The following is a 24,336-nucleotide window of genomic DNA, read 5'->3' as shown; positions in this document are numbered from 1 at the left end:
TTTCTGAGCTCCCCATTACAAAAGAGATGTGAAGCTATGGAAGACAGTCAAACAAACAATCACCAGGATGAATAATAGAATGGAATACATATTCTATAAGGAAAAACTAAGAGCGCTGAGACTCTTCAGCCTGGAGAAGAGAAGGCCCGGGGGGAAACTTGCTCAATTTGTACAAATACCTGAAGGGATAGTGCAAAGAAAGGGGAGCCAGGCTCTTTTCAATGGTGCCTAGTGACAGGACAAAAGGTAATGGGCACACACTGAAACACAAGAGGTTTCCTCTGAACGTCATGAAACACTTTTTTTTTTACTGTGAAGGTGACTGAGCACTGGTACAAGTTGCCCAAGACAACTGTGGAGCCTCCATTCTTGTTGATATCCAAAAGGCATTTGGTCAAAGATGTAGCCTGATCCAGGTGGCCCAGCTTGAGCAGGGGAGTCGGACAAAATGATCTCCAGAAGCCCCTTCCAACCTCAGACCTTCTGTGATTCTGTTACTATAGCTTAGCTGACATGCAGCAACATCTACTTGCACTCTAATGTGAACACAACAGTCCTTCAGATCCCACCTTTCTACTCATTCCTGCCTAGATAACAAAAGGCTGGCCTATATTTCGGAAGTCTAACAGCCGGAATACAAGGACATCTTACAGAAAGAGTGATGTTAGAGTTGCTGCTTACTTTTCTTGTTAAGCATGACAATACACTGCAGCAGCAGTCATGTGGCTACAAGAGAGATTCTGTACTCTGAAATGTACCTATAAGAGAATTAGAACACTTGAAAAGCACGGAACTGTCTTTCCCAGAGCATTTCTTTCATAAATATTACAATTTAAATTACTCAAAGCATCCTTTCTGAATTTGGAAATTCGGGGAACTCAAAGTGACTCAAAAGTAGCATTTGTGATCCACTAGCAAAAGTCAGTTTTCTGGATATATGTTGTACTAGATCTCATCCAAATAATACGAATTTATGATGATGGAGTGCATCCCTTCCCTGAAATTAGCACTTATGATTCAGGGTTCATACATACATAGTAATCTGATTACTCCTACACACACAAAATGTTGCTTACGTGTCAGATCCTCATTCTGTTTTCAAATATATACTTGAATTTCTTGAAGAGCGGAAGCCTTGAAATATTATCTTTTTATTAATTCACAGACAATGCAATGAAAAGATCGTATTACATAAAGAACAACAGTACCATCACAAAACTCCAATGATTGCATGGTCTTCTGTGACTCAGCATAATAATTCTTTCTGAAATATGGTTTCAAAATCATATATTTCATCTTACTTTGTAACCACTTCAGCTAGAAAGTTAGCATGCACTGAAGCTAAAATAACAGCTCCAGACTTTCAGAAAGGTATGTGGTGATGACTATTTTTATGCTAATTCCCCTTTCCCCCCTCCTAAACTAATTTGAAAAAGTGACTTAGCCAAGTCAGTTACTCATGTGAAAGATTTTATACTCTCCTGAAACAAACTCTTTTGCCTCTGATAGCCTGCAATAGCTACTTGTAAACAAACAAACAAAAAGAAAGCAAGCTTGCTAAGGATGTATGTTCTACAGTGACAAGAATTTTATATAATTAGGCAGATGTAATTCACAAAGCAAAAGTCATAAGGAAGCTGAAATGAGAATTAACAGGGCAGTACTTTTAATTTGGTTTTAGGGATCTTAACATTGATATGCAAGGGAGTCCACATGCAAATACAGTAATCAGGAGACAGATCCTGCAGAACTAGAACTGCTTCCGCTTCACTTCATGACCAGAGTTCGCATCAGAATTCTGTATATTTCCATGAGCTGCTCAGGCAGTCCCTTTCAGTAGTAAGCGTATGCTGCAGTAAAACCAACACATGGTATATGGAAATGTTTGATCAGTCCAGTTTTCTGGTGGCAGGTTTTATCATGAACATTGCAAGCGAGAGGAGTGGGAATGACTAAAGCAGTTCACACTACAATGTAAATGTTTGCTACTTTAAAATAGTCCAAATAGTACAATGTTCAATAAAATACTCCGATACCACTTAACCTTATCAAAACAGAAATTATGCCAGAGCAAGAAAGCATCTGAATCACCTACAGAACTCAAAAGACTAAGGCTCACCAATGTGTGGTCAGACAGATACTATATGATACCTCAGGCTCTAGAAGTTCTACCCCTCTAGTTAGAAAAACAGCAACAATACCAGCTTCAGCTTTTGATTTCTGCCATCTGAGAACACATAACTGATGTGGTGTGAGAATGTCAGTATGTGACAGTAGATAGTAAAACCATACTAAAAGAAAATATGAAAGGCTGATAAATGCACAAGCAGGCTATTGAAAGGAATCACCTATTGAGGATATAAGGACATTAAAAAATCCCATCCAGCAGCAACAGCTGAGTGCCAATATCATTAAAAATCATGTAGAAGTTTGAGTGACATCTAAGGTTTAATGCACAATGGAAAATACTTTTTGGCTATGTTTATTATGCTCATCTGGTAGTCTTGGATTTGCTTTTTACAACAAAAATAACTTACATTTTTTGTTTGTCTGGATGGCAACCAGCCGGTATAACAGTGGTTCATCCTGATAAGTGACACCAAATGAAAGATCTGGTTTTGAGCTCATCTTCCTATAGTCAGAAAGAGGCTAGGTTCAGCCCCTCTAAAGGGGAAAAACTCCGATTCATAACACTTGCAGATCTCATTTTACTTGCTCACAGAAACACAAGCTGGAGTTTCAGAAGTACCTACCTGCTTTCCTAACAGAAAATGAAATACAAGTGATAAAGTAAGGAATGACAAACACTTCTGGTTTCATTTAAAAAAAAACAAGGAAAACACACACACACACATACAGCGCACACATTCGTTCTGTTTTACCTACCATAGATTCACTAATAAGGAGCAACAGTAAGGCTTCTTCTGTATTTTCTTGAGGACAAAAGATGCTGTTCAAAATGAGAATTTAATTATTTAAGCAGAACACATTAGCTTTAGGAGTAGCTTATATAAAAATAAAAATATTGTAAAAACTGGAAAAAAACTCCAGAAAAAAAAACAGAGTAACTTGCATAGAAAAAACATTTGGTTAAAATGCATTTCTTTGCAATGCTCTATATTTGCATTTCAGAAAAGTTGGCCAAATACAAAAAGTCAACAAAACCAACACAGCTGCCAGCCAAACACATTCAAATATCACAAAATTGCATGTAATTTGAAAACTGTAAAAACCGTATCCATTGTTTAACCAGCCTCTGGCATCTAATCTATCTGAGGTGAAACTACATTACTGATTTAAAGGTCAGCATGAAACTCTCACAAGAAGAAAATAATTTTTGTGTTTTAGGCAATATGCGGATAAATACTTCTATTGGTCTTTCATAATATATCCTTGAGAATTGTTTTCTTGATGCTTTCAACAGCTGTGAAAATTTTAAAATAAAGCCATGGCAATCTCTGTTTGCTTCCAATAACCACTGTTCCTCCAAGCCTGAAGTATTTGGTTTTAATGAACTACACTTCCCTATAACTTAATACTGAATGTTTGCATAGGGCTATTTTGCAAGCTTTTACTGCTTTCTCTGAACACAATGCTTTCTCAATACTTTTTTAAGCTCGTGGACAGACAACAGCAATCTGCATTGGGTACATGACTAGTAGGAATTCATTCATTCATCCTCTCACACACACAAAAAACCCAACACAGTGAATGCATTTTAACTCTTCAGATTTCTTTCTCTACACTGTTTCTGCATTAGCACTATTTCTTGTTTATCCAGACCAATAGTTTCACAATTAACTGTTTAAATGTAGAAAATCATTTATTGCTGTTAATAAGCAATTCCTACAGTCCCAAGGGTGCTTAAACTACAACAAATTAAAAACAGCAAACAAAACTTTTTGGAGATGAAAGCATCTTTTGGGGTTTTTAAATGCACCAGAAATTTAAGCAGTAATTAAATACCTGAAAAGAAAACTAAAACATATCTGGAGTACAGGTGATTTAAAAGCAACATTGTGAATGTATTCTGGTAACATGCAGCAGCTAAGCCCCAGGGCAGCTGGTTTGTTCTTAGACTTTTAGTTTTTAATCTATGCAAGTTGCTCACCAGATTTTGAAGAGTATTCTAAATTTTAGAAGACACTTGTTTTTTTTACTTATTTGGTGTTTTACTTTTTGAAATAAATTTCAAAACACACTCATGAATAAGAATCACCCAGGACAGGGAATGAGGGGTGGAGTGGAAGCATCAGACAGATCCTCATTTACCTATCTAGTCTTCAATGCAGAATTTAGCAACCTGGAAGCAGATTTAACTGCCAATGGTTCACAGAAAGCAGAATAACACCTGGAAATAGCTGCTGGAGAAATTACTTTCTCAGAGAAAAAAAAGGAAGTTGGCCAAAAGATATACTAAAAACTCACTTATCAAATCGAAAGCAAATGGTATTTTCTCCTAAAACTTTGAATATATTTTGGCAAAAAGATTAATGTTGGTCTCAAACAGCAAAGATCCTTTTAATGCAGAAATTATTGGGAAATTTCTTTGACCTGTGTATGTAAAAAGCTCAATTTAGTTAACTCAAGTATTTTCCGTGTCTCCTGACAGATGCAGGCATATGAGTAAAGTAATTCCAAGGTAATAGAGCAGAACAAAAGAGGTAACTGGAAGCATGAAATAGCTGCCAAACAAAGGCAAACCAAAGTTCTTCAAAGAAAATTGAAGAGGCTATAACAGACATCTACAAAATCATAAATGTTATTAGCCAAATCACATTCACCATCCTCAAAAGAACACAATGCAGTTACTTAATATATTTAGAAATCCAAATAGCATATCTCAGACAAAGAGTTGGTAGTCAGGATGAATATCTTGGAAAATGTTTCTTACATATCTCTCTTGCTATTCATTGTCTTGGGTACTTTCAGTCACTGCTGGAGACAAGATAGTTGGCTAGACACATTTTAACTGGTTTTAATCACTCTGGTTTGATGAAACAAAAGAACTTAAAATTACATGCTCTGTTGAAATTGTGGAATTGTGTTGAATTTGCATGAACCAAGAACATAACACGCAACAGAGCCCCACTTTTGCCAGGATATATTTCTACAAAACAATTAGTTGAGAATGAAGAATGTAAGTTTGAAAGACTGAGCCTGAAAAACCTGCTATAAGTATTCTGCAACAAGGAAGAAGTCCTAGAAATCTTTCAAGATAAAGACCATCCTACTTGTTAATAATAATGACACTCTAATTGTGTGGGCTTGCCACTGTATCAAATACGCATTGATGAAAATCTGTGATAAATGCAGCTAAACAATTAAAATGCCTGCAATATGAGTTATTTTACGTTGCTAAATTAACATTTACAAATATCTAAATGGTGGGTGTCAGCAGGTTGGGACATCCCTTCTTTCTATTGTGTCTAGCAACAGGACAAGGGGTAATGGGATGAAGCTGGAACACAAAAAGTTCCACTTAAATATAAGAAAAAACTATTTCACTATGAGGGTGATGGAGCCCTGGCATAGGCTGCCCAGAGGGGTTGTGGAGTCTCCTTCCTTGGAGGTCTTCAAGACCTGCCTGGACATGTTCCTATGCGACCTTATCTAGGTGAACCTGCTTCTGCAGGGGGGTTGGACTAGATGATCTCTAAAGGTCTCTTCCAACCCCTACCATTCTATGATTCTATATTATGAACAGTAAAAGAAAATATCTCTTCAGAATTTAAGGTAGGACTACTTCTATAAGTAATCTACCACAGAAGCAGACTCTTCTGCACATAAGGGCATCTTATGGAAAAAGCTTTCATATTAACCACTATATATGTTGTAAGAGAGGAACAGACTGTTCTTCAAAATTTGCTGTGTGAAGACAAGTAGTCTAAATGAGAAAACATGTGACTGCATAGATTTCCTCACTTTGGGTAATGACTACATACTTTTCCAGTGCAGTGATCGAGGTATATCCACACGAGGTATTTTCTTTCTAACAAAAAGGTTGCCAGTCTGTATAGTTTGTTAATTTTGTACTTGCAGAGAAAGACTGTAGCTGTTTTGGCAAGTTGTTCAACTCTATGCCTGCATCTTTTTCTAAAGTCCAAAAGACTGCTTTTTTATGACTTCACATCCTAGACATAGTCAGACAAGACTGAAACTAAACAGCCACAATGCCTGGCTTTTAATCCAGCTGGACAAAATAATAATGATGATGATGATAACACTTTTGATTAAAAGTGACCAAAAAAAAAATCATATGGAACAGAGATAACAGTCTCCTCAAAAGAAATTCTCAGAATCATGGAACAGTTGAAGTTGGAAGGGGTATCTGGGGATTGTTTAATGCAGTCCCTCCACTCAAAGCAGGGTCAGCTGGTGGGTTACTCAGGACCACATCCAGTGTATCTCCAGTCGTATTCTCCAGGCTCCACATTCCTCTCCCGTAATTTTTTTTTCTTTAGTTTAAAAAGAATTTCTGTCTCCTCACATTGCCCGATTTCGTCTACATTTTCAAAAAACTAAACTGAACTACCCAGTGCACTGTGTAACAATTGCAATTATAGAAACAAGAGGTATAAACTCAGCCATACTTTTCTCCAGTGTATACCCGTGGTCTTCTACTGAGTGCATAATTCTTAGTATTTGAACCTTTTCGAAGTGGATCATCTAGGGGTGACTGGTGAGGAGGATCTTCCAGTGGATTCCAATAACTCTGTTCACACATGCCTCGTAACAAAATTTCAGCCAGTTGTCTTGCTATTGTCTGGAAAAGTGAAGGATGAATGTTTTCCTTAGAAATGATGACTACAAACTCTTCAAAAATGCTTGGATTATTTCCTACAAAGACTAGGCATGTAGAATACATTTTCTGTGACTTTAAAACATCAAAAACCCCCCAGGCATTCTGTGCTGTCATGGTTTTGCCCACCCAGGAAGAAAGAGCCATGAGGTTGTTTGCTCACTCATCCTTGCTACAGATTATCTCAGGAGAGGGTATTTCTAGGACCCAAAGGCAACCAGTGGGCTTTTGATGTGGCTGCCTAAACACATATTTTTAAAGTGGCAACAACAAACACTTCTTCATTTTTACCAATTATATGCAGATACTTTTGAAGCAAAAACACCAACTGCTGCTCCTCAGAAAGCAGCATGTTCAAGTATGTTTTCAGATATTTTGTGCTCAATAACCTCTACTGCCTCTCCTGGCCTGGAGCAGATGTTTCTTTGTGAGACACCACAGTAGAGAAGATACTTCCCTGTGATCCATGGAGATGACCACAGTAGAACAAATGTCCACACTTTTAGCCTGCCCAGACGACCATGGTGGAGTAGGCCTATATTCCTTGAAGGAATTGCAATTCATGACAGTAATCCCATGCTAAAGCAGACTGCATCTTCCACCATAATTCCTATATCATATGAAGCCTTTCATCTTTTATTCTATTAAAGTTGGCAATATTATTCCTCTCCACTGAAGGTGTATTACTTAATAATTTTAATATCCTTAATAAGAATTAGTTATTAAATGACTACCACTTTGGAATTCTAAAGGTCTAGTATTAGGAAACTTGAAAATCATTAGGATCTTGAAAATCATTACATGAGAGAAAAAGATCAAAGTCTTGATTTTTATTATACAAAAGATGCAAAAAAGATACATCAATGTTCTGGTAAAGGTTTATTCTCTGACTAAAAATAATAAATCTTCATGATTTTGCTTTTACTGTTTTTGTTTAAGAAGCTTTATCACAAAAATAAAGAAATAACTTGAGAATTTCAAACTTAATAGAACACTCATAATGATACTGCATTGTCTTCGCACCCATAACATTAGAAAAACAGGAAACAATACCCCTTTGAAACTATGGTAAGTCATAAATCGAGCATTATGATTTAAGTTCAAAGTGTGGTCAGAGACAGAGCTAGTTTTAACCATAACCAGGAAAGATAACTAGGGGAGAGAACAGGTATCAAACACTCCTTTTTAATTGTTAACTTAAGCCGGGAAATGTAATCTTATAAAGTGGTAGATAACTGATCCTGATCAATATGCTATGTATCTAACAATCTGGCTGTCTCTAACTCATCCAATATATTTTCAAATATATATATTACTTCGCTACTAAAAGGAAAAGAACTTACCATTCGCAGATTTTGTGTAGTTCTTGTTTCGACAGCTCTTAGTAACTCTCTAAATCTACCAACTCCTCTTGTCAAGTTCCTGTATATAGACATAGAATTCAACAGTATTCCAACTTGAATGTAGTAATACCTTAACATATTACTCGATAAAGTTGTTAAAATCCATGCTATTTTTATTTTCCTGCATATCATCATCACCTTTCTATGATATAGATGTATCTATGTTATATCTCTCATCTGGGAACCCCACCATTGAATACTACAACGTTCCCTGACAGTTTATTGAAAAAATATTTTCACACTCAGTAGCAGTTCAAGAGAAAATAAGGAAAAGAGTAAAATGTGACCACCTCAAAAAAGTAACAAAATAAAACTGAAGTTGGTTTTGCTACTACAATGGTTTTACTTTTCAATTACATTAGGCTTCAAGGTATAAATTTGGGGGCGAAAGAACATCCAAGCAGCAAAACACATTCCATTTTAGCTGCCTCTTGACACCTTAAAAATAAGGAAATAATAAAGGAACAAATCCTACATTCCTCATTGAAAGCAATACAAAATTCCAAACTTTTTAAGAAAGGAAAGAGCACAGACACAATGAGGCCCACTTTTGTGTGGCTTCTGCTATTCAAGTTTCTTCATCTATGCTTCTTCCACTTCTGCTGCCCAAATAGTTTTTGCAAAGAGACTCTCAGAGAGGAGGATTTGTTCATAGTAAAAATTTTAGAAGATCTGAACTCTCTTCTCAAACAACAGATTGAATGTCTTACAGATTTATATTTTGTTCATCTCCGTATCAGTTCTCAGTTGCTTTTTTATTGCACCTAAAGTATTTGAGAATATTTTATTCGATATTAATACATTTTGGTTTTGATCTGGTGAAGGACCAGGGTTGCTTTTTGCTGAGTCAAACAGCTGAATTCTGCAATCTCAACACATAGCATAGGATAGTCATTTCACTAATTGAAGTTCAGTTGCAAAACTAAATGTTTTCATCAAAAGCATATTTTGTGTGAAATCATTGCTGTTACGTCATATAGTTGCATTAACTTAAGATGTGCTTTTATGTGCAAGTTGCATAACATTTACCTAACATGAGCTCAAAATGGACAAGAAATATTACATATATTTTTGTACTGTGCACTACACTGTAAAGCTGATGTTGAAATTGCCTTCCTTACTCTGATGCCTGTTTTTACAAATTATATTTAAAACACTGATCTTCTGAATTGCAGCTTTGTACAAATTTTTTTAATGACAGTATTTTTACACAGATACCTTCTTTAAATTTAGATGCAAAAAACCTGAAACTAGAGTGTTTGATGCAAGAGATCTTGCTATAGAACCAGAGAACTCTTATTGGTTCATCTAGAGACTTACTAATTTATTTTTCTCTTTAGATTATGACAGAGGTAATCTGTTCCAGTTTATACGATAAAAGATTATCAACTCATTTCAGAAACTTTAGTCTCTAGCACTGACAGATATCTTTCAATAGCACGAGTTTTGTCTTCTGAAAGACTTTTATATAAAAGCTCATTTAAAAGAGCTAGCATTTCCAAATAAAAACACCTGTATGAACAGGTTGAAAGTTATGTGAAAGCAAGCCACCAGTTGGTTAAAAAGAACTAATTATCAGTCACACGAGAAATAATGATTGTTTGTAGAAAGTTCAATTTACAGCAAAGATTAATTTTCTTTAGTATGTACTAACTGGTCAATCTTATGTATACAGCTAACATGGAAACAACTGCATGAAAGATTATATTTATTTATATATTTCACACAGATAGGCCTCTTAATAGTTAATGAATGTTACACCAACTTCATATACAAATGAATTACAGAAAGTCAGTAGGCCAGATTTTAAGAAAATCTTTGAACTCAGTGGAAGCTGGATAACTTCATCACCTTTGGAAAGACAAAATATGTATCATTCAGTAATACCACCTGTCAAACATTTTAGAGAACCAAAAGTAAACCATTGGAATTCCAGCTTTAAGTCCTCCTGCTTTATATACATATTTCCCCTGAACAGAGCTTTCTCTCAAGGACTCTATGGCAGTTACAGATGTGTCCTCATTGCAAGATTTAAAACACCCAAACAGACAGATTTACCAAAAAAAATGAAATGTTCCCTGAAAAATTGTCAAAGAGCAAGAACTTGTTGGCTTGAAATACTGATTTCCCAGTATAGTAGTATATGTACTACATACTACATATACTATGTAGTAGAACTTCACATCACAATAATTTAAGTCTTTATGAAATTTTAAGAACAGTTTTTTCCATATGAAAAAAAATTACTCTGAAAAAATATGCAACTTTTAAAAGTCCTTAAGAACTTCATGACAGCTTGTTATTAGTGATCTATTACATTTTTATAAGCATCTGCAAGGGATTGAAACTTGTGACTGAAGTTCTACTGTACCATGGAAAAAGCAGTAAGATTGTACAAGAAAAAAAAAAGCAAAATAGAGATTAGTTTTTGCTTCATAAAGCATTTAACACTGATCCACTGCACAAGTGAACACAAACACAAGACAGATCTGTCAAGCATCTTCTACATGAAGTGTAACAATAAAAAAAAAAATACACTCAAAAACTACAATCTAAGTCACTCAAAAAAAGGGTTAAATGCTTTGAGAGCTAAGTAATGAAGCAAAATATACCATGAACAATATGGTAGATCTCCACAGTGCACTGCTTTCAGCAAAGTACATTTCCTGTATTTGTTAAGTTTGTAACGATGGGAGAAGAGAGTGGCAGCTATTCTGGCACATACTTTTCCTGCCTATTCTAGGAAGCACACAATTTTTACCTGCTTTTCGCTATGATATGCCTTCTTGTTAGCAGTTCCACCCACGCTGATTGAATGTCAGAGCAAAAAGGCAGGTTAACTAAGAAAACAATGTTCTGCAGTGTCTGTAAATGACTTTGAGATCCTTTCCATGCTCAAGACACTGAATTTTAGGTACATTAATATGGACTCAGACATGACATGTTTTCAGCAATTTCAGAAGACAAAGACAGCCCACAGACAGACAATGCTAGTTATGTATATGTGTGTTTCTACGGCTGCCTATCATCAGAACATGCTCAAGTCAAGTCTTCTGAATTACACATTCCTAGTTTTTAAAAACTAATTAAACTGTTTGCTGCTTTAAATCTTCAAGGAAAAAAACCCCTACATTGACTCTTTAAGTACCACTATACCAGTTAAAGAACAGGATTTAAAGGTAGCTACTACTATTGAAAGTCTACATGGACTGATACCCTTAGGGCTACTTTGCATTCTTTTATCTACATATTTGCAACCTAAAACCCAACAAATTTTGTTAGAAAATCAGAAACCTTTGAAAACTTCAGGCAGCATTTCTGCTTAGAATAATGAAAACGTTTTAACTTCATCTATGCAAAGTGCTCACACCTGAACACAGAGAGAAAGACCATTAACTATATATGATACACAGAAAGTGCAGGAAGTAAATTAAGGCGCAGTAAGGACAAACTCTGAATGCAAGATTAGAGTACCTGAATATAAACATATCAGCCAGCAGTAGCAAACTTCTGGCATAAACATACTTGTCACCATCACCACCAAGAAGTGTCTTGGTTTTAAAAACCATGTTTGGTGTCACATACAAGAGTGTTTTGGCACTAGGAGTCCAGAAAAACCTTCTTATCCTTGTGTTTTTAAACAAAACAAAAAAAAAAAAACCCACAACAAAACCCAAACTATTCAAAAAACTGCTCAATGAGAAGCAGTCTATCTCAAAAAGATGTTCCAATAAAAAACCCAAACACTGTTCCTTCTAACAAAGCTCTAACCACAATATACACAGAACAGGCTACAAAAGAAATGTTTTTAGTTTAACTTCAGAAAGGCTGATAAGGTTAATTTACTTTTTATTTACAGCAAATTCTCCATTAGTGTGGAACAGCTTTGTCAGGCATTTCCTTTACATATATCAATTAAAACCCTGAAATCCTTAGTCTAACATTGCCTTTTATAGATTAAGCATGGAATTAGAAAAAAACTTTTGCTTAGTGAGTTTAGATCAAATCTCACCTCCTATGCAATTAGGTGCCTAAACTGTCAGTAATTTTCCCATTTATGAGAGAAAATGATATGTAGAGCCATGCCCATGAACAAAGTTACTTACATTAACCTATTGTCTCATTGTCAAGGCTTACTGTATCTCATTTAGGAAATATTCAAGTTTTAAGAGAGAAACCAAGAACAACAAGATCTAGATTGCTTGATTGAAGTGATTAAACAGAAGTTGCTTCTGGAAATGAGCCAACTTCCTAAATGCATGTTCTCTCTCCTTGTCTCTGTCTGTTTCTATATTTATACACAAAAAAAGAAAAGTTTGTAAACTCAATTGTATAATACTAGTTTTAAAGTTTGAAATTTTCTCCCAAGAAATCAAATAACAAAAAAAAAGGTATGTTTTGAAGGGAAGGAGTTAAGGATGGGCAAAACTCTTGATACACATGCCAATCACAATAGCAGCACTTCACTAACTTCATTCTCACTGACACAAAAAACCCATAACTATTTAAATCCATACACTCCAGCTAATATCTTTTGTCCAAATAAGATTAATTTACACACTCCTAAGGCCAGAAATTATTTTACATTGAATCAAGTTCCTACATAAGCAAAAAGTAAGAAGTGTGACAAATCAAGAGATTAACTCTTTAGCTGTCTCCTAATAATAAGGCATGCAATTTTAACATACTAGAGCAATTGCTTTAGGTAGCCCTACGAAGATCAGTTTAACAAAAATGATACATTAAAAACAACTGAAATTCTATGGCTTTCTCAACGACTGTATTAAAGGTCTGACCAAAACGACAAGGCTAAGTCTTGTGACAACTAAGTCTAAGTCTAAGTGACAACCATCTGAAGATGGTTGTCACTAATGTCTGTTTTCCCTCAGGATTAGGGAGGAGAGAGGGGAACACACTGATTTTATCCACAACTAGAAAAACTATCTAACACAATCTAAGTCATCTCAAGCAGTCATGCTGGTAAAGTTTAAACATCTGTCTCCAAACGGCAACATAGTTGCAACTTCAGACAGTTGTTTTCCCTCTCAGGTTTCCCTCTCTTTCTTTGATACTTTGAATATTCTCAAAATACAGCACAATTTCTACAAAACATTAATCATCACTGGGTATTACCTCCTGGAATACATGTAGAAAATCCTCTATTTCTTGCCAGACTCTAAACTACTCTTTTTTTGAGCACACTTTAAAAAACCCAAAACCAAAACCGCCATGATAAACTTCTCATTTTATCCATTAACTCATGCAGAAATTAAAATCCTAGGTATCTCGAATTCACTACAGAAGATCACGTTTGCTTGATGGTTCCTGACTGATATCTGGGCTTATAAACAAAACATTTTCACTGTGTCTCTACAGTTACACAAACTTAAGCATTTGAAACAGATCAATAAAAGCAGCAATTCTTGCATTCATGCATTCAAAACAAAAACACTTGCTGCCTAGACTGAAGTTCCACTGGCAGTCTACCTAATCATTGTGGAAAGAAGAAGGTCTTATTTTCCTCTCCACATGTTTATTCCCTTTTTTCCACTATTTTCCCTTCATCACATCTTCCTATTCTCACTTGTATGGCTGTATGTCTTTTCTCATAGACACACCAGTCATTATCACACTTCCTGGTATGATAATTCATCTCATAAAATGACAGAAAGCTATAATTTCTTTGCTGTTCATTTCTACTGTTTTGGAAAATTAAATGACTCCACAGAAAAGCCAAGTAAGAACCTGTACCAGCAAAAACCTAACAAAATAACACATGCCAGGAGTGTAGGTATGGGGAAGATGAGAGCAAGTAACTCCAATTAACAGTATCAGGATGCTACATATTGTGTTTACTACTCTTGACACCACTACCAAAGCTCCTCCTCAGCATGCTCTTTCATGGAAGTGTGTATCTACAACACACTATAGGCATGTATGTACGTGTATACACTAAGTATCTGATCCAGCTACTAAGGCTCAAAGGACAGATTCACAACAGGACTTCTCCAGTTACTGGAGACAGAGTACACTAGAAGTCTTGCCTTTTACCTCCTATTATTTTGCAAGTTTCCTCTTCTGAGCAGAGATTGAGTCAGAGGAAGAAATGGAGGTAGATAAAGAAGTTGCCAAAGAAAATTACCAAACCAAAGAAATCACAGGAAAAAAAAGCCCATTCTGGAGTTCACAAAAAAGTGCTAATCATGCCAGAAATTTTTACTAAAGAAACAAGTTTACAGAAGGAATAAAGTAAATACAGTTTTCACTGGTAAATATTTCATATTGTACTACACAGTAGTCAATTTATATGGTCATAAGCTTTATGGAGTTATTTTATTTACATTTAAAATACAAAAAGTTCTACAGATCCAGGAGGAAGTTACAGCAACAACAGTAACACCAAAGTGAAAGGGTGAGAGGAATAGAGGCCACCCTTGCAATGAAAGCATACTAGGGGCAACAGCTATGGAGAATTATGTTGAGTTATAAGGAGGTGGGATTCACTGATACTGTGTGCCTGCCTGACATGAAAGCCAAATAACAATGCATTGGGCACCAGTGTGAAGATAGCAATGTGTTAAATGAGAAAGATGATAGTGAAAATGAACTAGAGGAGGGAGAAGAAAAAAAAAAAAAAAAGAAATAACCCAAAACAAATTAAGAGGCTATCGAGTCGCTGTTGATTTTCTAACTCCCTTGTTAACTCCTCAAAATGTTCAATTTTAAAGCTACAGCTTCTGGTTAGCTAGATTAAAATCAGAGGAATACACAGCTTTCCACTACTTGAAGTTGTTTGTGCCATTTATTAATTAGTACAGTTAATACGAGTTTTATCTTTTCTTGGCAACTCCTGTATTTGCTATCAGGTTGTTATACTAAAATGAAGTAGAATGGAGGACAAGATTTCCTCTCCTCTTTTGCACACAATGACAATTTTGAAAATGCTTACTAAGCTGTCTTTTACTTTTACAATCTTCAAATTAATTATCAACCAGTGTTCAATGTAACTGAATACACTAATGGGGGAAAATGTAGCACAAGAGAACCAAAACTCTCCAAATTCATACTATATGCAACACACAAAACGTGAGTTGCATCTACAAACAGGGACAACAGTTTATAGAAAGAAAACCTTGTGCAAATACTTCAAAACATACAAACAGAATATTTATCACTAATCTCTTTTCTTTATACTCCTCCTCTGTTCACTTATCACAGGTAAGAATTCATGCAGCATTCCTAAGTATGTAGATTACCACAATATTTCTTTCAGGAAGGAGAATATAAGACCACCTCTAAAAAACATCCTGCCAATTGTCTTATAAAAAATATCACAGCAAAGTAAATGAAATTACTTCACTGCCAGGTTGCTTAACAGACACACAGCTGCTTGAATGTAATCTCTGAGAAAAAACTACTTAAAATACCCATGCTGCATTTACATGGGGATTTGGTAAACGAAAAGGCACTGAAACTTTGTGAAATTGATTTATATGTACATACTAAGCTTAGACACAAGAGAGAAGTAAAATGTCCAAGGGCACTGCTATACACTTGAAGAAAGATTTTTTAAAAAAATTTTGTATTCTGCTGAAAATACAGTATGTCAAATGGGACTTCAGAAAAAGGTCTTTTGGGACAGTAGGCCAGCTGTGAAAGGAAAATTTTGGAGACAAAACAAGTTAGCTCTAAGTGTACCAAACTCAAACAAAACTATTTCAGTACAAACACCAAAATGCCTGCATGTCAACAACAAAAAATATTACAAGCACTCCTCAGTGAATCTGCTGTATAATGCATTATTCTGGCAGTTACATATTCTTAAAGTAAAGGGTGCGCAAATCAGGAGGTGTGAAGGGGAATTATACCTAAAAACATAAAGATTGCCTGCCTTTCAAACTTCAGCTGATGGCTAGTATTTCTGTAATCTATTTTGTCTCCATGGTATACACAATAGTGAATACTCACCATGGTCAGCCTAATACTGCTTTTTATCTCACAAAATTAGAAACAACTTTGAAATTCTTTGACCAATGACAATGAAATAAACTGAGTAATGAATGCTTTGAAAGAACTCATGGCTTTTCAAATGCATCTAATCTCAACAACAAATGAAAACACACGCATACAGTCTCAAGTGCCTGCATAATATTCAGCTTTTCTTAGCACTGTACCAGTTTTCTGTTCACTGATATTCGAATATAAACGTGCTGGTACAATTTTATTGCTACTGCACAGCCTACGGTTTAGGATAGTCTTGAAGAGTCAAATAATGTAATTCCGTAACTCTTGGCAAAAATGGCTTATGAATAGTTATTACTATTTAAAATATAGATCATCTTTTATTATTAACTAGTCCTCTGTGTTGTTTTTTTTTAAATGCTCTGTACATTGTTAGTATCCTAGCTCTTCCAGGAGCCAGCTCCCTTTGTAACCACAGTGACCCAAGTACATGTACACTTTCCTTGGCAAACTTACCTTAATGCTTAGCAAACCACCTTCTACTACTGTTATAAAGAAATCTAGCACCAATTAGTCCTCCTACCCACTAACTTCCTCTTTTTGAAGTTAATCAAGGTCAATTAACGTAATTAATTTTTTACTGAGCAGAAAAATAGTTTCTGAGAAACAACTTCATGGAGGAGACTTGAAAGACCTTGCTTCACTGCAGCTCTGCCAGCACAGGTAATGACGCCATGTGGAGTACAGAACTAGTCCAGGTTCCTCAAGCTTTGAGTCAGCATGTGAACAATGTCGGAGATTGGACCAAATTGCAGTCTGGATCCTAGTCTCTGACAGAGCAATCTTTTTGGAGCGGGTGTGAAATATGGGAGAAGCCAAAAAAAAAAAAAAAAAAAAAAAAAAAAGAGCTCTGAAAGCTAGCTAGGTCTGCTTTCACGTGATTGTCTCCTGATTTTAGACTTCAACCAGAAGGCTCTTTTGCTTTGAGGGCATATACTTCCAGTATACTTCTAAACACTACTATCTCAAAACCAAAATATGTTTATAAATTAAGTTTGCCTTGTTTGTTTTCTTTCATGTTATGAGATAAATACTAAACTAGGAGAATTCCTGGGTACGGAATTCTCGGAATTCTGTCGTCCTTTTCTCATGGGCATTTTACTTGAAAATAGCTGTGTTAAAGCACTAATGTCTAAGTTTCTGTGCTCCCAGCTTTTCTTGGAACACTAGGATTTTGAACTCCTTTGGTGTGAAATTACAAAGCAACTACTAGACTCAATAAAGGTTGCATAATCAGCCTGAAAGACATTTTAAGTTACTTATTTCAGAATGTTTATTAAAAAGCACATAAACCCTACTTTAAGTTTTAGAAGAGCTTCCTGAACTTCTTTATTATTCATTTGCAATGTTCATTTCAATATTCATTTCCAAATGTTTCTCTGCTCCCAAATGAAAAATGTGTATGTAGTTTGAATCTACTAAAATTCTGTACACTTTGGAAGGAAACATTAATTTCAAATTTGTGTCTTCACAGAGCACTAAACTAGCATTATTACATTCACACTACTTCCATTATTTCTTGTTTAGGCAATTGCTTTTCCACGTATTTTCAAAATGCCAGCATGTAGCAGTTAAGCTAAGTTAGGTTTCAAACACTTCCTAGTTTTTCATACAAGACAATGCATATCTGAAAGACAGCCACTTAATCCTCCATGAAAACTTGATTCATTATCTTAAAAGAAAATCTCTGTACAGTTAGTGAATAAAGGAGAAATTTGAAGTGGATCAACCAGCCTTCTGGGTAGGCAGTAATATTCCCTACATTACTGCTAAAATTGCTCTTCAGTTACTATAAAAGTTATTTTCTTTCCTAATTTGTAACTGACATGTGCACAGAAATTATGATTCTACTTTTAGTGGAAGAAGTGTAATTAAAAGCAGTGATTAGCCAACTGACCCCTAGATAGGCCACAATAACAGAACTCCATTCCATAGCAAAAAGACTTCGGACAAATTCAGTTCTCCAGCAGATTCTGAGAGGTGCTTATTAGTACTTACTAGAGTGGAGCTGTACTCTAAAAAACCCAGCAAAAAAAAATCCATAAACATTTACTTAGATCATTAAGCATGCTCCAATGCATAAATTAGTATAGTCTCTATGCTGCTAGGAGGACAACACTTGAGCTAACTCAAACCAATGCCAGATATAGTTCAACAAAAGGAAATTTTTGTCAGATTCAGCTTCTGAGCGTCAGCCTCACATCATGAACATCCACATTTAAGAGATTCCACTGCATTGCAATATGAATAGACTTTGCCTGTAAAAACAAAGAGGCACACTTTTCCTCTTCTCCTGTCTCATCACTTGTAAGCAATTAAACTCTGCCAATTCTCTGCCTCCTTCACAGGATTGAAGCCCTTTGTAACATCTACAGCTTCAATTGCAAAAAAAATGCCTGGATGCATTCCTATGTGACCTGATCTAGGCAAATCTGCTTTAGCAGGTGGGATGGACTAGATGATCTTTAGATGTCTCTTCCAACCCCTACCATTCTGTGATTCTGTGATTTTGTAGAAAAAGCATGTTACAAATTTGCCCCTATTAGAAAAGTATATATATTAAAGTTCTGTTCAGTTCTGGTAAACTCAAGTTAAAAAACCAAAACAGAAGAAAAAATAAAACCATCCATAAAAGCAGCAACATAAGTAACAGCCTGGAACAATGACCATATTAGGAAATCTTGAAAGAATTGACATTGGCTCTAAATTGAGAATGGAAATTCTAGGATATAAAAGCAAGAATATATAAAATAAGGAAAATAAGTTCCATGCCAATCATAATACCTCACTTCCTCTCATACTACAAAAAAAAAGTAAAACTGGTCAATGAAATTGGGAGAAGAAACTGGAAGTTAAATATGTAACATGTAATTAGCTTGTAAACTGCAATTGAACATTGTTCTAAAGACTGCAAAAAAGATTATATGCTTCTGTAGGAGTTAACGAGTTTAAGTGTACATGGAATACTATCAGCCTTTCAAAGTTCACACCAGACCAACAGATGTGGTCTAGGAAAGCACTCCTATGGGCTGGATATTCCTTAATGAACCCCTGCAAGACTTCTTTGTGTAGTTGTTTTTTGTTTTCTTAATTAATCTTAATCTGCTATGTCTATTGCTAATGTATTTTACTCACGACACGTCAGATTAAGCGGACCATTTCCATTCCTGGCCTTCAGTCAAGATTCTTCAATTTGGAGTTTTTAGAGTATTCCTAACCACAATTGCCACTAGGATTATTTCAGTAAGTATATTTTACTTATCTTTTGTATAGGCATGCATGAAAACATAAACATTATTTTAAGCTCTGGTAAATGAAAAAAAATTAACTTTCAGAACATTCCATCCCTCCTGCAATAAAATGATGAAAACAGAACTAAAATGTAACTCTCAGATCATGTGTTATTGCAGCCTTACAGTTTCAGAACCTGGATAGCCTTTTGTTACCTTACCACCAGCACAATAAAATCTCGAACTCTTTACAGACACTGCACAATTTCCCTTCATCTCCTATGTATGTATTTGAAAGACATAGAAACATTTTTAGTAGAAAACAGTAGTCCTACCAAGAGTTCCGATATTTCAATCAAACCACATTTTCCTAGTGAAATAAGAACTCCTGCAAATAAATTCTTAAACTATAATTTCCACAACAAATGTCAGAAATGTACTTAAACACCATTTGTGCCAGTTTTGAAGCTCTTAAAAATGGGAAGTTGTATTTCTTTTTTCATTTTCTGTGATATCTGAATTTATTTTTAGGCTTTAAGGTAGGCCTTATTCAAAACAAATTAAAAAAGATCTCTCATGCAAAATCTAGAACTATCTACAGAGCAGGTACAATGAAGATTGTATACTTGTATACATACTGTTGATCTTCATGCACATTTATCCTGCAGCATAATGTTAAAATAAGTGGTAACTGAAGAGATTTGGAAAAAAATTACAAAATCAAAATTATAAAAATCAAGAGTTTCAATATGTTATCAATCACTTTCTAACAGTGTCTAGTAATAAGGTAATAGTCAAAGATATTTCCAGTTTTCACATTTAATAAGTAAAATATAAAATGCTTTCTGTTTAATACACTTTGATTAAACAATTTTACAGTATGTAAATAAATACAGTATCAGTATCGTATATCAATCAAAATGTTACTAATTTATTAATAAAAAGCCTCATGATTACACAACTCAATACTGCTAAAAATGTTGATGACTGGTTAGATCACAAATACAAAAACTAAACAAAAAAGTCAAACACAAAAAAATGAGAATCAAATCTTACCCATTCTTAAAATATAAAACATGTGCTCTTTGAAGCCCTGTTTCCAGGAAAAAACCAAGTTCTTGTTCATGTGCCGTAGGCCCTGGCTTAGGGCTTCTGTTTTGCATATTGGCATTAATTATCTAAGAGAATAAAAGAAAAAAAAATTAAAACCAAGCTTTGTGTTCATTTACACATTTACCTAATGATGGAGAAATATTTTTCATTTGTAGGTGGCAGCTAAGTAGAATACTTCTATGCTTACCTTCATTCCCACCCTATAAATATTTTTGCTCTCGGCTATAGCCTTGAAGGTAATTTCTTCACCAAGCAGAAGTGCTTCTAAGAAAAAATTTATACTACTTTTCCAGAAATTTTTGTGAAGAATGGTACATGAAAAAGAAGTACTTGAAAAAGCATATTTGTCACTTTATTCAGTAGCAGAAGATGATGGTGTTCAAAATCTAAAACCCTGTTAGGTTAGGAAAGACTGCTGCAGGAAGCATTAAGAACATTAAAAGTGATCTCCAGGGTGATTTCCAAAAAAACAAGTTAGAAATAACTTAATTTGCATTACATCAACATTCAAAATGCTCTCTCAAAAATGAAGACCTATCAGCTTTCACTTGCCTTCATATCCACTACACATAGTCCAGCAGTCATTGAAAGACAATCACAAAACAAACAAAAAACCCAAAGCAAAAGAAGCCCAGAAAACAAAAATGTGTATGTATTTAAAAAACAGTGCAAATCACTCTTCTTTCCGCCTTCACATCAAAGCTTTCCTTCCCCTTTTTTTGCTTTTGTGACCCTAACTGTATCTAATAAACTCTTCAAGATAACTGTCGAATGACAGGCCTGAGGCTTGTAAGCACTAGGTCTGAAAAAGCCAGTCAGATTGATATCGCTAGTTTGTTTCATTCTAATAGTATTCACAAGCCAAAGAATAGAATCCCAAGTGTTTTGCACTTTGTCCAGACATACTGCCAAGTCTAAATGCAGTAGTGTGTAACTCCAAGAGACAAAGGGCAACACAAATTTTCTTTCCTTCAAAAAAAAGGTATCTACAGAACTTGAAGGGTTCCTGCTGAGTAGTAAGAAACAGAAGACAAGGTTAACAGTGTAAACGAAAACAAGTGGAGAAAATAAAAAAGCCTATGTATCTCTTTAAATTCAGATAAAGTCTAAAGCTTTTAAATCTTGAAGCATTACGTTCTTCACAAATAAAGAGCATAACTTTAAATTTCCATAATCCATAACTTCTAAAAAATGAAGGAAAGAACAGTAACTTGCCTAACATTCTGCAGTTGTTTATAGGCTATATTTTGTTTAACATTAGTGAGCTCAGATATATCAGCTTTCATCAATAAAAACAGACCTCCTACATGTCTAACACATCCGATTTTAACAGAAACCATAATTTCACACATACTGTAATATATTAATAAGATAAAATGACATATTGGCTATCAAGTCCAAGAACTTTGTCCCGATTCAATTTATAGAACTACTAAAATTTATCTGAAGTTCATCTCTATTTTAAAATCACATGTTTATCTGACTAGCATATCTGATGATTGTTTCATTGTCCCAGGATTGTGCCTATTAGTTGAAGTAAACACACTATGAGTTACTATTCTGGACATCCCAGTTGTCTTGCTGCAAGGTACAACGTTATTTCAGAACTTCACCTTCAAGTAGCTTTTATACAGAGGATTTAAGAGCAGTTATTGTCTCCAAATAAACATTGACAAGATCAATTTTCAATCTCCACAGCTTTATTTTTAATTTAATTCTTTTAAAGAATTAAAGTATATACTGGCAATGTACGTATTCTGACACCATAATCCCATGTTCTCAATGAACATAGGTATATATGAACATGGTTCATTAAGAAAACTACCATAGGGTAACAGGAGGCCACAGATCAGCATCTTGAATACGCACAGTAGTTCTATGGAGTGGTTTTCCTTTTATACTACTAGCACAGCCTTCTAAGAGGTCAGAATGCGAGAAGAGTCAGAAAGCTACCAGACATCCATTAAGGCACACCAATTTATTGCCTAATTGTAATTGTGCATTGAAGTCCTAAGAAAACAAATATTAGACACCTTTTTGTTGAGTTATCAAAAAAGCAAATCATCCCAGCTTACCCTTTCTATCTCCTGAAGGTACAGAAGAGCAATATCCCCAGCTTTCTCATAGCAAGTAACAATTTCTTGTTCACGGTCCACATGGAGGTTGCTAGCCGAAGAAGAAATAGGCAACTTCTCAAGACAGAGACCTGGGAGGGGGAGCAGGGTGGAAACACACACACACAAAAAAAAAAAAATCAAATGAAGCTGTATTGGGGTTGAATGGCAATGTTTTGGTAGTGGGGGTGCTAGCTAGAGTGGTGGCTTCTGTGAGAAGCTGCTAGAAGCATCAGAACAGACCAGCCGCTAGCCAAGGCTGAGCCCAGCCCATCAACAATGGTCATGGTACCTCTATGATAACATATTTAAGAAAGGGAAAAAACTGAGCAACTTCAATTGCAGAGAAGAGGGGGAATATGTGAGAGAAACAACTTTGCCAACACCAAGGTCAGTGAGGAGGAGGAAGAGGTGGTCCAGGTACCAGAGCAGAGATTCTCCTGTAGCCTGTGGTGCAGTCCATGGTGAGGCCTGGACTCTGCAAGCCCATGGAGACCACAGGGGAGCAGAGATCCACCTGCAGCTCAGGGAGGACTCCATGCCAGAGCAGGTGGATGCTCCAAAAAGACTGTGACCCTGTGAGAAGCTTGTACTGGAGCAACCTCCTGGCAGGAATTCTGACCCCAAGGGGAATCCACACTGGAGCAGTCTGTTCCTGAAGGACTGCACTCCACAAAAGGGACCCATTCTGGTGTAAGTGAAGAACTGCAGCCTGTGGGAAGAAGTAGTTTGTGCTAGGAGGAATTTGTGCTACTGTCTCCTATGGGAAAAATCCAATATCAGAGCAGGGTAAATGTGTGATGAGTCCTCCCCCTGAGGAGGAAGGAGCAGCAAAACTAATGTGTGATGAAATGATCACAGCCCCTATTCCCTGTCCCCTTGAGCTGCTGGGAAAGAGGAGGTAGAGAAAATTAGGAGTAAAGTTAAGCCTGAGAGGAAGGGAGGGGTGTGGAGAAGATATTTTAAGATTTGGTTTTCTTTCTCATTATCCTACTTTGATTTGATTGGTAATAAATTAAACTAATTTCCCCAAGTTGAATCTGTTTTGCCCGTGATGGTAATTGCTGAGTGATTGCCAACTGTCAACTCACAAGCTTTTTGTTTTATTTTCCCTCTCCTGTTCAGCTGAGGAGGGGAGTGACAGAGCAGCTTTGGTGGGCACCTAGCATACAGCCAAGGTCAATCCACCATAGAAGCATTGAAAACTAATTTCACACGATACTATACCTAAAAAATAGTCTAGACTAAGCCCCTTTGGTCAGGAGAAGAAATTTTTTTTAAAAGTAACAAAAATATACAAAGGTATGGTCCTGATACCAATACAAACATATAAATAACAGCGACATCTGCTTAATAATTATAAAACTAGAAGCAGCATTTATTTTTAGAGCTATTTTAATTTAAAAGACATAATCTACCACAAAAGTGCTTAGTGTCATCTTACACCACTTTTAAATTACTGAGTATATCTTCACTTTTCCAGAGTGATCATAGAAACCAAGGTAGGGTGAAAAATGCTGCTAAAATACTAATTAAACATGCAAGGAATAAGTATCCATAAAAGAAAAAAAAAAATCAAAAAAATAAGAGGTTAGGAAATGTAATTTATGTATTTATATTTAGTAAGAGGCAGCTCACTCTCGTGAAGGCAC

At 35.6% G+C, this 24,336-nt stretch overlaps 1 protein-coding gene across 6 annotated transcripts in view; it reads right to left on the bottom strand.

Moving 5' to 3' along the window:
* The window catches only part of TTC7B (tetratricopeptide repeat domain 7B), a 137,702-nt gene that overhangs the window by 83,205 nt on the left and 30,161 nt on the right, over window positions 1–24,336 (bottom strand). For all 6 annotated transcript variants that reach the window (XR_009818939.1, XM_061998365.1, XM_061998368.1 and 3 more), the window contains 5 exons: window positions 22,646–22,776; window positions 20,514–20,635; window positions 8,146–8,224; window positions 6,594–6,766; window positions 2,887–2,950 (listed from right to left, as the gene is read on the bottom strand). Coding sequence is in view for 5 of the 6 variants with exons in the window: in XM_061998365.1 (XP_061854349.1) it covers window positions 2,887–2,950; window positions 6,594–6,766; window positions 8,146–8,224; window positions 20,514–20,635; window positions 22,646–22,776 (569 nt within the window). In the remaining variant the exon portion in view is untranslated. The remainder of the gene's footprint in view (window positions 1–2,886; window positions 2,951–6,593; window positions 6,767–8,145; window positions 8,225–20,513; window positions 20,636–22,645; window positions 22,777–24,336) is intronic.

This window comes from Colius striatus, chromosome 6 (genome assembly GCF_028858725.1).
Source record: "Colius striatus isolate bColStr4 chromosome 6, bColStr4.1.hap1, whole genome shotgun sequence".
Taxonomy (NCBI): Eukaryota; Metazoa; Chordata; class Aves; order Coliiformes; family Coliidae; genus Colius; species Colius striatus.
The sequence above is the reverse complement of the archived record's forward strand: the minus strand, read 5'-3'. Positions and strand labels throughout refer to the sequence as shown.